This window comes from Podarcis liolepis, assembly GCF_965112155.1.
Source record: "Podarcis liolepis genome assembly, chromosome: 2".
NCBI classification, from domain to species: domain Eukaryota; kingdom Metazoa; phylum Chordata; class Lepidosauria; order Squamata; family Lacertidae; genus Podarcis; species Podarcis liolepis.
In genome coordinates, this window is record NC_139555.1 from 122,422,919 (window position 1) to 122,438,297 (window position 15,379).

At 43.8% G+C, this 15,379-nt stretch overlaps 1 protein-coding gene across 1 annotated transcript; it reads right to left on the minus strand.

Moving 5' to 3' along the window:
- Positions 1-9,291: 9,291 nt before the first annotated feature.
- Positions 9,292-15,373, minus strand: LOC310701739 (uncharacterized protein). The gene is made up of 3 exons (XM_083493053.1): positions 15,278-15,373; positions 11,943-12,106; positions 9,292-10,615 (listed from the first exon to the last, which is right to left on the minus strand). The coding sequence occupies exons 2-3, from the start codon at positions 12,040-12,042 to the stop codon at positions 9,546-9,548; spliced, it is 1,170 nt and encodes a 389-aa protein (XP_083349179.1). The 5' UTR covers positions 12,043-12,106; positions 15,278-15,373; the 3' UTR covers positions 9,292-9,545.
- Positions 15,374-15,379: the final 6 nt, after the last annotated feature.

Sequence of the window (15,379 nt, forward strand, 5' to 3'; positions counted from 1 at the left end):
CTGTAGATATGCTTGCAGATATTATGACTAAACTACTGGCAAGACATAAACGTGTGGATTACTTATTGTAACTAGAATTGAAGACTGTTCTGCAGTAAAGCTTTGAAGTGCATTCTTGTAACGGAGAGATTTCATTTCTTTTCCTTTTTTCTTTTTTTTAAGCTTTATACATTAAAAGTTACACATAATAAAACACATTGAAACACATTGATCTATTATACAATAAAAAAAGAAAAAGGAAGGAAAAATAGAAAGAAAAAAGAATAAAAAAGAGCATTCAACAAATCATCTTGTCAAGTACATACAGTAATTTAAGGAATGCAAACCGTCATTGTCATTAATTATGAACACATATTTCAATATGAGATTCTTTTCACATCACCTTATATTTTTCTCCTTGCGACTCTCACTTTCCTATCTATGTCTAATCTCTGGTTTCATTCCCGTGATTTATTTGATGACTTCCTTCTGCCTCCATGCGGTTCTTAATTTTTCATATCTTAAAATTTCTGCATCCATTTTAACATGGTGGAGAACCGTTCTGTTATCTCTGTGGAATTTAGTCTGTGCTCAACCAATTGTGATCGTTGGAACCATAATTTTTAAAAACATCCCATTCTTTTCTGATATTGTCTCCAGATTGATTTCTTATTACTCCTCTTGATTTTGCCAACTCAAGATACTCACATAACTTTAGGTGCCATTCTACTTTTGTCAGTATTACATTACTTTTCCAGTACTTTGCTATCAGAATCCTGGCAGCCGTAATTGCATAAAGAAATACTCTTATTAATTTCTGGGATATTTGTTATAAAGATATAAAGATACCTAATAAAAATAATTCTGGTTTTTTAGGAAATGTGTATTTTATCATTTTCTTTAATTCTTCATAAATTGTGACCCAAAAAGATTTTTTTTGGAACACATTCACCACATGTGGAAAAGGTTTCCATTTTCATGATAACACCGCCAACACTTAATGCTATTTTTTTTTTGCCAATTTTGATGGGCTCGAATACCACCTGTAAGCCATCTTCATAATATTTTCTTTAATCAGCATGCTGTGAATTTCATATCTTTTCCCCAAAGGTTTTCCCATATCTCCAATTCTAGTGGATAACCAAAATCTTGGGCCCATTTAACCATCACCTCTTTAACTTCTTCATCTTTTAGATTCCAATCTTATAATAACATACATTTTTGAGAGATTTTTATTATTTAATAGCAATTCACTTTCAAAATCTAATAATTTAGTATCAAATCCATTTATTATTTTTTCCCCTTCCTTAAAAATTTCATTTAGCTGATGCTATGGTAACCAACTTATGCCCATTTGTTTAAGTATGTCATATTTTTTCAATTTAAGTTGGTTGTTCTCTTCTTCCAATAATTCTTTGTATGAATGTTTAATAGGTTATTGTATTGAAGCCACCCAGAGTGGCTGGGGTATAAATAATAATTTACTATTATTATTATTATTATTATTATTATTATTATTATTATTATTATTATTTTGTCATGTGTACATTTTGGTGTCCATTATACATCCAACCAGCCAATGCACTCTGCAGGGAGGGTTCCTTATGAACCCAGGGCCTTTAGCATGGTGGCACCTTCAATATGGAACTTGATGCTTTTGAATTATGGTGCTGGAGGAGACTCTTGAGAGTCCCATGGACTGCAAGAAGATCAAACCTATCCATTCTGAAGGAAATCAGCCCTGAGTGCTCACTGGAAGATCAGATCGTGAAGCTGAGGCTCCAATGCTTTGGCCACCTCATGAGAAGAGGAGACTCCCTGGAAAAGACCCTGATGTTGGGCAAGATGGAGGGCACAAGGAGAAGGGGACGACAGAGGACAAGATGGTTGGACAGTGTTCTCGAAGCTACCAGCATGAGTTTGACCAAACTGCGGGAGGCAGTGGAAGACAGGAGTGCCTGGCGTGCTCTGGTCCATGGGGTCACGAAGAGTCGGACACGAGTAAACGACTAAACAACAATAATCAGTTATATATCATACCTTTTGGTGCTTTTGAATACCTTTCTTCCTGAACCAGCCACTTAAGCAGAGAACTTTTTCACAGTCTGTATCTGTATTGGATTTGAAATTGTTTTTATATATAGGATTGTTTTTGATTGTTTTCAGATATGAAAGACTTTTATTTATTTCTTATTGAAATTCGTAAGTGAAATGAACCAATAAGAGGAAGTTTCATGTGTGCGTACTCTTCAGAAATGACCACACCATGCTGAGTTTGTAATTGAAGTACATGCTGGTTATCATGACCCTTTGGACAGTGAGTTCTCACAGATTTAGGGGGCACATTAAATGAGGAGGTGGGAAGTCCCATCACATGAGGGATTGTTGCATCCATGTATGCAACAAGTTCCTTGAATCCCACCCAATGAACCAAAGTTAATCATGCATATTCATTTCAATGGGTCTACTCTGAGTAGGACAAACATTGGTAACACCCTAAAATAATAATACCTCACTCTAATGAAAGTGTTTTGTCAGGAAAGGCCAGGCCAAGCTTACATGTCCTTCCCACCCTCCCAAACTGACCCATGTTGAGACCAGAGAGCCACCTTCTGCAAATTCTCATAAACATGTTTTCCTCCAACTTTGCACTTGGGCCTTAAGCCACACAGAGACTCCAGGATGTTGCCAAGGTGATGCTTCTCCCCCTTATTATTATTCTTCTTCCTGCCAAAGCTCCGGGGATTTAACTAGAGATCGCCTTTGAAAACAATCAACTAAACATCAGACTCAAGAGCAATATGAGGTAACTTCTTGCAATGGACCTGAATGGTTTCCTGCCTAAACATATGTGCTCTTGAGAGCCTGTCTTCCAGATTCCCAAGTACCATAACTTCCATGATATTGTCTGAGCACCTGAGGTCTTTCCTAGTCCTAGGATTTCAGTAATAGTAGTCATAGCTATTTAAGTGCTACCTTTCTTCTGACATGCCCTCACAGCCTCAGTTGGTTCATGCACCGAAGAGGGCATCTCCCATTATTTCTCCACAGCAGCCCTCCATTCCTCCTTCTAACTGCCTCCAACTGTCACTTTCCCCAGAGTTCCAATTTCCTTGGCAACCATTGTCAAGAATGCCTAAAACTATTCTGACTAGATGACTTCCCTCCACCTTTCCCTGAGTTCCACATTTGTTCTTTTCTACTGCGTAATTTATATCAATCAGATATTCCATTTGTTCATTATATGCCACGTCTTTGTTACCTTCAAGTGCTAGATAAGCCCTGTTAAAGGGTTCAGTTGTTTAGAGTGGTCTTCCAAATACACTATAAATTTTCCCCACTCTTTATTAAAGTCTTGATCTTCCTGGTTTCTGATTTCCCAATCATTTTTTGACATTTCAGCCTAGTCCATCAATTTAATTTGCCATTCCTCTATGGTAGGGACTTTGTTGTCTTTCCATCTCTGGGCCACAAGCATTCTAGCAGCTGCCATTGGGTACATAAACAGCCTTTTTCTGCTGCTTCAGTATTTCTGCACCTATAATTCCTAATAAGAAAGCTTCTGGTTTTTTAACAAACATTATCTTAAACGTGTTTTTTTCAATTCATTATAAATCATTTCCCAAAGTTCTTTCATTATTTTACAATTCCATCACATATGATAAAAGGTAGGGAAGGCCAATTTCTAAGTCCTGTGTCTGGTTGGGGGATAATTTTGCTTTGCTCTGTGCTCATAAAGGAGCCCTGAGCTGTGATAAAGCAATATGTTTTAGACACAACTACAGTGGTGCCTCGCAAGACGAAAAGAATCCGTTCTGTGATTCTCTTCGTCTAGCGGTTTTTTCGTCTTGCGAAGCAAGCCCATTGACGGATTAGCGGATTAGCGCTTTTAGCGGCTTATCGGCTTATCGGATCAGCTGATAAGCGGCTTAGCGGCTTAGAAAAGGGGGGGAGGAAAAAAACCCGCAGGAACTCGCAAGACATTTTCGTCTTGCGAAGCAAGCCCATAGGAGATTCGTTTTGCGAAGCACCTCCAAAACGGAAAACTCTTTCGTCTAGCGAGTTTTCCGTCTTACGAGGCATTCGTCTTGCGGGGCACCACTGTATGTGTGTTTGAGTTCTGTAGTACTGGATATAATCAATTTTGAATATTTTAAAATATAAATGGCATCTTAATCTTTTGTTGTCAGGTGCTCCTTTGTATTCAGATCAGGCCTCAGAAAAATAATGCAGCATTTGGGAATGAAGATGCAGCCCAGAAGCCCAGCACTGGAGGCCAACATAGAGAAAACCTGAACAGCTACCATGTATTTCCCCTTTGTGCTCAGGTAGGTGGGCACAAAGGACACCCAAACACTGCAGAAGACCAGCATGCTGAAGGTGATCAGCTTGGCTTCATTGAAGGCCCCAGGCAGCTTCCTGGCTAGGAAAGCCACTGTGAAGCAAATGGCAGCCAGGAAGCCCATGTAGCCAAGGACAGTGTAAAACATGGCCACAGACCCTTCATTACACTGCAGGGTGATCTCTCGGGGCTGGGAGTGCATGTCAGACTCCGGGAAAGGGGGAGACATGCCCAGCCAGATGGTGCAGATGACAACTTGGACACCGGATCAGGAAATGACAATGGAGTTGGCCAGACCCCAACCATCTCCTCACCCTGCTTCTGGGCTTGGTGGCCAGGAAGGCCAGCACCACAGTGATATTTTTTGCTAATACAGAAGAAACAGCAGCTGAGAAGATAAGGCTGAAGACTGTTTGTCTGAGAAGGCAGGCCACTTTCCTTGGCCAGCGTATGAAGAGACAAGAGGATAAAAAGGAAAGCAGGAGGAAGACTAAGAGGATGTAGGAGAGGTCCCAGTTGTTGGCTTTGACTATTGGAGTTTCCTTGTATTTAATGAAGATTCCTAACACCATGTCTGGCAGGACATGAATAGGGCATGAATAGGAATAGGGCAATGAAAGCTAAGCTGATCCCCAGATGTTCTTCATAAGCCAGGAAGCTGATAATCTTGAGAACACATTGATCTTGGTCCTTATTTGGATGCTGATCTTCTGGGCATTCTGTGCAATGTTCGCCATCTGAAGAGGACCAATTTGGAATGCCTTCACCCATTTTTATGCGAAGGGTCCAAATTGCACTGCTTTAAATGCATCTATAGATCTTGGCCTTGGTGGCTCCATGTTCTGACACAGAAGGTGCTGATGTACGCAACCATATCTGCTATCACTTTGGTGCCTATTTAAAACCTTACTTTCTGAACATGGGTTGTAAGTAGAGACAGCGCTGGGTCAAGACATTTTGATGACTGAGCTGAAGGACAAGTTGATGCCCTCTCACAAGGCACATGCAGAAGCCAATCAGAACGGCAATTGAATCTTAGTCCCAATACTGGTGAACGTAGTGTATCTTCCACTGCACTTGCGGGCAGCCAGCTAGTGTAGGGGGTACAGGGCAGGACAGCTGGCTCTCACAGCTCTGTCCTGTCTCTGCCCCATGGCATCTGCCACCTTAGGCAGCTGCCTCATTTTTGTGGTGACCTTGAGTGGAGATCTTTCAAACAGTCTGCCTATGTATTGAATGCGAAATTGCTTTTCTATATGGAATTGTTTTAATATAGGAAATGGTCCTACTATATATTTATTATTGTTTCATAGGAAGAGTTCACAAATGAAAGAAGGACACTGACAAACTGGAACGCGTCCAGAGGAGGGCAACCAAAATGGTCAAAGGCCTGGAAACGATGCCTTATGAGGAACAGCTAAGGGAGCTGGGCATGTTTAGCCTGGAGAAGAGGAGGTTAAGGGCTGATATGATAGCCATGTTCAAATATATAAAAGGATGTCACATAGAGGAGGGAGAAAGGTTGTTTTCTGCTGCTCCAGAGAAGCGGACACGGAGCAATGGATCCAAACTACAAGAAAGAAGATTCCACCTAAACATTAGGAAGAACTTCCTGACAGTAAGAGCTGTTCGACAGTGGAATTTGCTACCAAGGAGTGTGGTGGAGTCTCCTACTTTGGAGGTCTTTAAGCAGAGGCTTGACAACCATATGTCAGGAGTGCTCTGATGGCGTTTCCTGCTTGGCAGGGGGTTGGACTCGATGGCCCTTGTGGTCTCTTCCAACTCTATGATTCTATGAATAAATGAAAGGAAGTTTTATGTGCTCATGATGTTCAGAAGTAACAACCCCATGTTGTGTTTATATTCAGATACAGCCCAGATATTGTAAAAGTGAGTTACCTTCACAGATTTAGGATGTGTGTTCATGGGGGAGAAGCGGAAGGTCCTGTCACATGAGTATACTTTGCTTCACGCATGCAACAAGCTATGTTCTCGTGTTCTCATGTTAGTAGAATCCCACCCAATGAACCCAAGTTACTCATATCTATTAATATCAATGGGTCTATTCTGAGTAGAAATAAGGTTGGTTACAACCCTAACACTCCATATTGTGCATGTATATTCATATATGCTCTAAAATAATACAGTGGTACCTCGGGTTAAGAACTTAATTTGTTCCGGAGGTCCGTTCTTAACCTGAAACTGTTCTTAACCTGAGGTACCACTTTAGCTAATAGGGACTCCAGCTGCCACCGTGCGATTTCTGGTCTCATCCTTAAGTAAAGTTCTTAACCCAAGGTACTACTTCCGGGTTAGCTGAGTCTGTAACCGGAAGCGTTTGTAACCTGAAGTGTTTGTAATCCGAGGTACCACTGTATATTGGTCCTCTTATGAAGCTGTTTTGTCAGTAAAGGCCAGTCAAAGTTCACCTTTCCCCTCACATTGACCCATGTCAAGATCAGAGATACTTCTGCAAGTTCTCGTAAACATGTTTTCCTCCAGCACTACACCTGATCCTCAAACCACACAGAGACTCCAGGACTCCACTGCCTAGCCACTGCTACTCCCCCTTATAATTTTCTTCTTCTACTCAGGGATTTAACCAAAGATGGACTGTGGAAAAAAATCAACTAAACAGCATTTCAAAGCGCAAGGTGATGTAACTTCTCCTTGCACTGGGCCTGAAATGTTTGCTATTCAGAGTCTATGTTTTGCATTCCCCAGTGCAATAACTTCCATATTGTTTGAGCACCTGAGGTCTAAGCCGCTAAAGTTCATGTCACTTTTTGTCTGTTTTTTTCCATGTACAATGACCAACTTCCCAGGATTTTGGTCATAGTAGTCATAGCTTTTTTCATGCTCTTTTTCTTCTGACGTGCCCTCGCAGCTTCAACTAGTTGGCAAACCTAAGAAGGCATCTCCCACCCTTCTTCACTAGCCCTCCATTCCTTTTTCAGCTGGCCCTGAAAAACTAGCCCCTGCCCTAATTGCCCCTTCCCCAGCATTCAAATCCTTGGCAACCGTCACCAAGGCTGCCCAAAACTACCTCGCCTTGGTTAGACGATTATGTTTCTTTTTAATTTAAGATATAAAGGCCACAGAAGAGTGTTTCATGAGTTGCCTTCTTCATTCAGTGAGAAAGAACACAGAACTCTTAAATCAGCCTTTCTTAACCTGTGGGTCCCCAGATGTTGTTGAACTACAACTCCCATCACCCCTAGCTAGCAAGGCCAGAGCTCGGGGATGATGGGAGTTGTAGTCCAACAACATCTGGGGACCCACAGGTTGAGAACCGCTGTCTTAAAGTAACCAAAGGTCTTGTGGCATCTTATCAAGTCTGAACAATTATATTATAGAGCAAACTTTCATTGACTATAGTATGGCTCTTCAGTTCTACGAAATGTTGAACCGGTTCCTTGTTTGCGGGTGGGGGGTAGTTCTCATTTATATTTTAATTCTTGTTTGGTATAGAGGCAGCTCTTCTCCCACATGTTGCTGTCTGCCTTGCACTGCACTTTTAGACCTACATAGCTGCCTTGGATAACACAGCTCTAGATGAGCAAAAAGAACAAGCGTGCCCACCTCTACCTTCATTTAATGAACACCTTCAGACTGGTGTTTTACTGAGGGTCTATTCTGCAACATGTTCTTGACACAGTATTAGGGGGAAGGTGCATTCTGCATTAGTTTGTCCTGTGATGCTTACCCAATGGTTCTCCATTGCTTGAGAAGGCTATAGCAGGAGAAAAATATACCATCCACTGAACACATTGCAAGCACATCTAAATCTCTCTAAGAGTCACGGCTTCAAATAAACCTGGATACTGTAGTTTATACTCCAGAGAGCTGTGAGTCTGGCCAACTCCACTGTCATTTCCTGTTCCAGTGTCCAAGTTGTCATCATGTTCAAATATATAAAAGGATGTCACATAGAGGAGGGAGAAAGGTTGTTTTCTTCTGCTCCAGAGAAGCGGACACGGAGCAATGGATCCAAACTACCAGAAAGAAGGTTCCACCTAAACATTAGGAAGAACTTCCTGACAGTAAGAGCTGTTCGACAGTGGAATTTGCTGCCAAGGAGTGTGGTGGAGTCTCCTTCTTTGGAGGTCTTTAAGCAGAGGCTTGACAACCATATGTCAGGAGTGCTCTGATGGTGTTTCCTGCTTGGCAGGGGGTTGGACTTGATGGCCCTTGTGGTCTCTTCCAACTCTATGATTCTATGATAGGTCCTCGAGAGATCCAGCAGAACTAGGAAACAGCTCTCACCTTTGTCCCTAGCACACTGGAGATCATCGACCAACGCGACCAAGGCAGTTTCTGTCCCATGACGAGGCCTGAATCCCGATTGGCATTCCTACCAAGGAAAAACCAGAACAAGTGTCGAGAGGATCCCGATCCTGCACAGAAGCGCCAGATTTGGGGGCTCGGTTAAAATACAGCCTTGCTTGAGGATAGGTGCTCTAATGGACACCCCCCCTGTGGCGTTTGCCTCCTAGGTAGGTCATAAGGAAAGGGTTAAAATGGGTATGATGTGATTGGCCAGTGAGAATGCAAGGGGAGAGTAAAAGAGTGGGAGGGTTTTGAAAGTCAGTTGAGGTTTGGGAGTTGAGAGTTGAGTTCAGTTGGGTTGAGGTTTGGGAGTTGAAGAAGGAAGAGGGAGGATTAGGTGTGGGTTGGTAGAGTTGTATTGTGAGAGAGTGAAAGGAATTGTTAGGTGGAGTCAGATAGATAGTTGGAATAATCAGTTTGGAGTTGTTAGGAACTAAGAATAAGAAACTGACAAGAGAAAAAATAACTGAAACCATAAGATAACTGAAATATAACTGAAAAATAACTGAAACCATGTATCTGAAGAAGTGTGCATGCACACGAAAGCTCATACCAAGAACTAACTTAGTTGGTCTTTAAGGTGCTACTGGAAGGAATTTTTTTATTTTGACTATGGCAGACCAACACGGCTACCTATCTGCAACTGAAACCATAAGCTTGTTCCTGCATTTAAAAATAAACTTGAATATTTGTTTATGTTAACAACTGACTGGACTCCGTGTGTCCCCGTAAGATTCGGGGTGGTGGCAGCGGAAAAAGCAATGGCAGAGGTGTGATTACTAGCTGAAGCACTTTCCACACTGCACAGATTTAAATGCTTTTTCATCCTGTGTGAGTTTGTTGATGTTTTCTAAGTCTTCCTCTTTGACTGAAGCTCTTCCCACACTCCACACAATTAAATGGTTTCTCCCGTGTGAATTCGTAGATGGTTTTTAAGGTTTCCACTGTGAGTGAAGCAGTTTCCGCACTCCATACATGTAAATGGTTTTTCTCCTGTGTGAATTCGTAGATGTTTTATGTGGGATCCTTTATCTGCGGAAGTCTTCCCGCACTCCACACATTTAAACGGTTTATCCCTTGTGTGAATTTTTAGGTGTTTTTTAAGGTTTCCACCTTGATTGAAGCACCTTCCACACTCATTACATTTAAATGGTTTTTCTCCTGTGTGAATTCGTAGATGTTGTGTATGGGATACACTATCTGAGGAAGTCTTTCCACACTCCATACACTTAAATGGCTTCTCCCCTGTGTGAATTCGTAGATGTTTGGCATAAGACCCACTATCTGTGAAAGTCTTCCCACACTCCATGCATTTAAATGGCTTCACCCCTGTGTGAATTCGCTGGTGTGTAGTAAGGTCTTGCTTCCACCTGAAACATTTTCCACACTCCATGCATTCATATGGTTTCTCCCCTGTGTGAGTTCGCTGGTGTAAAGTAAGGCGTTGCTTCCACCTGAAACTCCTTCCACACTCCATACATTCAAATAGCTTCTCCCCTGTGTGAGTTCGTTTGTGTTTTGCATGGGTTCCACTATCAGCGAAAGTCTTTCCACACTCCATACATTCATATGGTTTCTCCCCTGTGTGAGTTCGCTGGTGTGTAGTGAGGTATTGCTTCCACCTGAAACATTTTCCACACTCCATACATTCAAACAGCTTCTCCCCTGTGTGAGTTCGCTGGTGTGTAGTAAGGTAATGCTTCCACCTGAAACATTTTCCGCACTCCATACATTTGAATGGCTTCTCCCCTGTGTGAATTCTTTGATGCGAACTAAGGGATGCATGCTTAATGAAGCACTTTCCGCACTCCAAACATTTAAATGGTTTTTCTCCTGTGTGAATCCGTTGATGTGTTCTATGGCTTCCGGAATTAGCAAATGTTTTTCCACACTCCATACATTTAAATGGTTTCTTCAATGAAATTCCAGGTGAATTCTTGGAATTCTGACTGTTGTTTACATCAGCTGCTTGGGAAGGAAAGAAAATCCTGTTAGGCTTCCAAGAAAGAGGAATAAGTAGCATAACACACATCTGGCAAAAACAGCACCTCTTATTTCTCTTATGTTCTCCCTTTTCATGTTCCAATTTTTTAAGAATACACCTAACATAATGCCAAAATATAGTAATGCCAGGTGTTACAATATGGGAAGCAAATGAAAACTTCTTTCCACGAGCGCCTCCTTCCCCGTTCTATCTCATTCTTCCTCGCTCGGCCAAGCCCACAGCAGAAGAGCCCGTCCGAGCACTGTGGACTCTCCCGGCTGGACTCCAACTCTCCTCCCCGGACACTCAGGCTGGCGCCCTTGAGACCATGGTGACCTGGTGAGCCGCGCCAGTTGCACCACCAGGTAGACAGGCCTGCACACATCTAGTGAAAATAGCACCTCTTATTTCACTATATCTTACGTTCTCCCTTTTCCTTTTCCAATTTTTTTTAGGAATGCAGCTATAATAATGTCAAATTATTATAATGCCAGGTGTTCCTTTTTAGGCAGCAAATAAAAACTTCCCTCTTTTCCCAGGCCTTTGCCTAATTAAATCGTCTCTTTAAATTGGGGGAGGGGTTCCGTTTCGGCTGTTACAATGTTTTGTATTTTTCTATTTTCTGTGATGCTTAGATGAAAGGTGGTATATGAACAATTCTATGTACCCTTGGAAGAGACCACAAGGGTCATCTTGTCCAATATCTTCTGCAGTGTTGCAATCTCGACTCTGCATCCAACCTCTGCTTAAAAGCCTCCAAGGAAGGAGAGTCCACCACCTTCAGAGGGTGTCTACTGTCAAACAACTTTTACCATCAGAAAATTCTTTCCGACGTTTAATTGGATTCACATTTCTTGTAATCTGAATCCATTGCTTCAGGTCCTACTCTCCAGAGATGAAGACAACAAGCTTGTTCCATCTTCACATGACAGCACTTTAGATATGTGAAGATAGATATCTGAAGATGGCATATCTCTTCTCAGTCTCCTTTTATCCAGACTAAGCATACCCAGCTTCCTCAGCCATTCCTCATAAGGCTTGGTTTCCTGACCCTTGACCATGTTAAGCTTGTAGTCTACTAAGGCCCTGAGACATGTACTACTGCCAAGCCAGGTTTTCTGTTTTTATATTGCAAGCTGTGCAGTGATGCTTAGATGAAGGGTAGTATATGAGCAATTCTACGTAAACTTGGAAGAGACCCTCTTGTGCAATCCCCTGCAGTGGAAATAGCACCTAAAATCCAAAAGCCTGGGGAAAGGTTTTCCTCTTCACCATCTATGTCCCCATCTCCATTCCCCTGGAACTTACCAGATGTCTCTGAAGGCCCTGGGAGAAAATGCCCAGAGGTTTTGGGGAGGGATGCAGGAGGCAGTCTGACAAGGTCATCTGTCCATCTTCCTCCTTCCATCCTTGCTAGGTTTGCAGGTTCAGGCGCTTTGGTCCTTCCTGAGGAGCTCAGAAGCTGCAGGTTCCTGGGAGGGAAGAAGCAAAGGGAGCCTCAGAGGCCCTGCAGGGATTCTCCTGCCCAAAACATTCTGCGGCCTCTGGAGAAGGAGAAAAAGGGGGAGGAGAAGGAGAAAAAGAGGAGGAGGAAGAGTTTGGACTTGATATCCAAGGAGTCTCAAAGTGGCTAACCATCTCCTTTCCCTTCCTCCCCCACAACAAACACTCTGTGAGGTGAGTGGGACTGAGAGACTTCAGAGAAGTGTGACTGGCCCAAGGTCACCCAGCAGCTGCATGTGGAGGAGAGACGAGACGCGAACCCGGTTCCCCAGAATCTACTGCTCTTAACCACTACACCACACAGACTCTCCAAATGGGGAACCCCCATCCCAATAAGAGACCCATTTTTAAAGTTTCTTTGGTGATACCAATTCAATCTGTGCTCTCCCCGCCACGGCTTGCTTGTGAGTAAATCTGCACAGGGCTGCTCTGCATATTCCTCCTCTTCGGACACCCAAAACATGCACCAGGTGAGAGACTTTGGAGAAGACTGCTCCACTCCCTTCTTCCAGCCAGGTCTTTCCTGACTTTTCTGCTTATTTGAGGGGCTGCTTTCCCTTCCAGCCTCCACCCATCCATTTCTCCTTCTTCACCCACAGTCCCTTGGAAATCAGCACACCTCTCCCAGCCTCGGATAGTGATGATGATTTCTGGATTGCAGGTGCAGCCTCTTTTAAACCATCACGCAGAGCCCAAAGTTTAAACAAGTTGTGATGTTCTGGGAGTGGGGGAGAAAAGCCAAGGCAGCCCCAAACCCCTGCAGAGATTTCTTTCCCTAAGTGGCACCCCAGCAACTCCTCCTACAGGAAAAGAAGGGTGACTTCCTCCTGAACCCCAGCAGAGTCATGCCTGGAAGAGGATCTTCTTTACTCCACCGTTAAAAAACACTCCTTTCCGGACTACCTTTTCTCTCTGCCATCTTGGAACTCTGGCACTGCGGTCTCCCTCCCTCCCTCTCCCCCTACCCGTTTAGGGGAAGGGGATGCAACTCTGAAGAACATCACCAAAGTCCTCCTGGATCAGGCCAAATGGCCCACTTAGTCCAGCCTCCTGAGGGTGACCAACCAGATTTAGGTGGGAAGCTTCTTTGCATGCCTAAAACTCCCAGGATCAATCCCCAGGCCGTTAGGGCTGAGAGAAACTCCCTGCCTGTGAAACCCCAAAGAAACATTGATACCAGTCAAGAGTCAGCAACACTGACCCAGGTGGCCCAATGGTCTAATTCAGTGTTTTTCAACCTTTTTTGGGCAAAGGCACACTTGTTTCATGAAAAAAATCACGAGGCACACCACCATTAGAAAATGTTAAAAAATTTAACTCTGTGCCTATATTGACTATATATAAAGTAATTCTCTTGAATAGGAATCAAATAAACACAAATCAAATAAACACAAACACTTAACATCAGTGGTGGGATTCAAAAATTTTAGTAACCAGTTCCGACATTCAAGCATGGTTTAATATTTTTTTCTTTAATGGCAAACAAAAACGTTGCGGACTGTTCTCTGCTCAGCGGGGATCGATCCGCTGATCCCCGCTGAGCCAGCGGATGACAGCTCCGTCTCCGCACTGTGTGCGGAGAGGGAGATGTCAGAGCCCCACTGCTCTCTATGGGGAATTGGATGAGAGCGGACCGCCTGTCCGCTCTCATCCGATCCCATCCGATCTGATCCCCACCCAGGATGGATGGAAAATAGGGTGGACACAGTCCGGCGCCCGCCTAGTGGGCGAAAATGTGACTTTTTAAAAAAAATCTTTCGAATTTTTCAATTTTTCCCACGGCACACCAGGCAACATCTCGCGGCACACTAGTGTGCCGCGGAACAGTGGTTGAAAAACACTGGTCTAATTTGGTGTCATGAAGCATCCGACCTTGGGAGTCCCAGTCCTAGAGGGAGATGCAGTTTCCACGTAGGAACGGGGAGAAAGGGAATTGGGACCCCCCCTTTGCCCCGTTTATGGATGTGACTTTAAGGAGGCTCCTGGGCAGGAGGGAGAAGCCAGGGCACCCCCTCCGGAGATTTCCTCGTCCAAGATGGAGCCCCTTCTCTCAAGCCCCGCCCCACATATCTGATCACGTGACACAAGCCCCTTCAAGTGTTTTATTGTGGTTAAGGCTTTCTGGGAAATGATATATAATGAAATGAAAAAGGTACTTAAATGTACCTTCCCTAAGAAACCAGAGGCCTTTCTCTTGGGCATTGTCAGCCAATTGGTGTCAAAGAAAGATAGAACTTTTTTTATGTACGCCACCACAGCAGCAAGAGTACTCATCGCAAAGCACTGGAAGACTCAAGATCTACCCACTCTGGAAGAATGGCAGATGAAGGTGATAGACTATATGGGACTGGCTGAAATGACCGGCAGAATCCGAGACCAGGGGAAAGAGACGGCGGAAGAAGATTGGAAGAAATTCAAAGCTTATCTTAAGAAACATTGTAAAATTAATGAGTGCTAAAATGTCGAGATTTTAGGGGAAAAAAGGGGTTTACAGCTGTAAAAGATTAAGTAAAAGAAAAGAATAAGGGGAAAATTTGATAAAACCAAGTTTTAGGATTTGCTGAAATAATTTTGGAAATTGGGATGTAGAAAGGGGAGGTATGGGGAAGTCGGCGAAGTAAGATTTATGGAAAAGGGATATGAAATTATACATGTTTGTTTGTGTGTTTGTTTGTATTTTGTATTGTTTGTGTTTATAAAAACTGTGGAAAACCAATAATTTTTTTTTTTAAAAAAAGTGTTTTATTGTGGTGGCCAAAGCCCTCACGGTCCCATGGATTTGGCTCCTATGCTCCACCCCCCCAACTGTGGAGCTGGAAGGGACCCCCTAGGGTCATCTAGACCATCCCCGCGCAATGCAGGGGTCGCAAGGAAAGCGTCTGCCACAGATGGAGGCCCACCCTCTTTCCCCACTTGGAGCCCCTCCTTCTCAAGGGGCACCCGCTTCCGAGCCCCCCAAACAACCTACTCAACCCCCCCGGGGGTCATGGGTGGGTGGGTGGGGTGTGCTGGGACCTCAGAGGCCTTGCGTCCCATGGCTTCCCTTCCCCCCACCCACCCAGGGGATCCTCCCATTCATCTCTCAGCCCCCCAACTGCTTACTCTGCACCCCACAGCCTCCCTTCGCCCACAGGACTCACCGCCCCAGAGGCCTCCGAAGACAAGCGGAAAGAGGAGGCGAGGCGGAAGGACGGAGAGAGGGGCCTTTCCCAGGCCGCTCTAGGCAACCGGGCTCTCTCGCT

What these genes read in the sequence shown, in the direction of transcription:
- LOC310701739 (XM_083493053.1), bottom strand. Translation starts at nt 12,042, where the DNA reads ATGGAAGGAGGAAGATGGACAGATGACCTTGTCAGACTGCCTCCTGCA. An exon ending in AGGGCCTTCAGAGACATCTG is followed by an intron (nt 10,616 to 11,942) that starts GTAAGTTCCAGG and finishes CTTCCCAAGCAG; the next exon opens with CTGATGTAAACAACAGTCAG.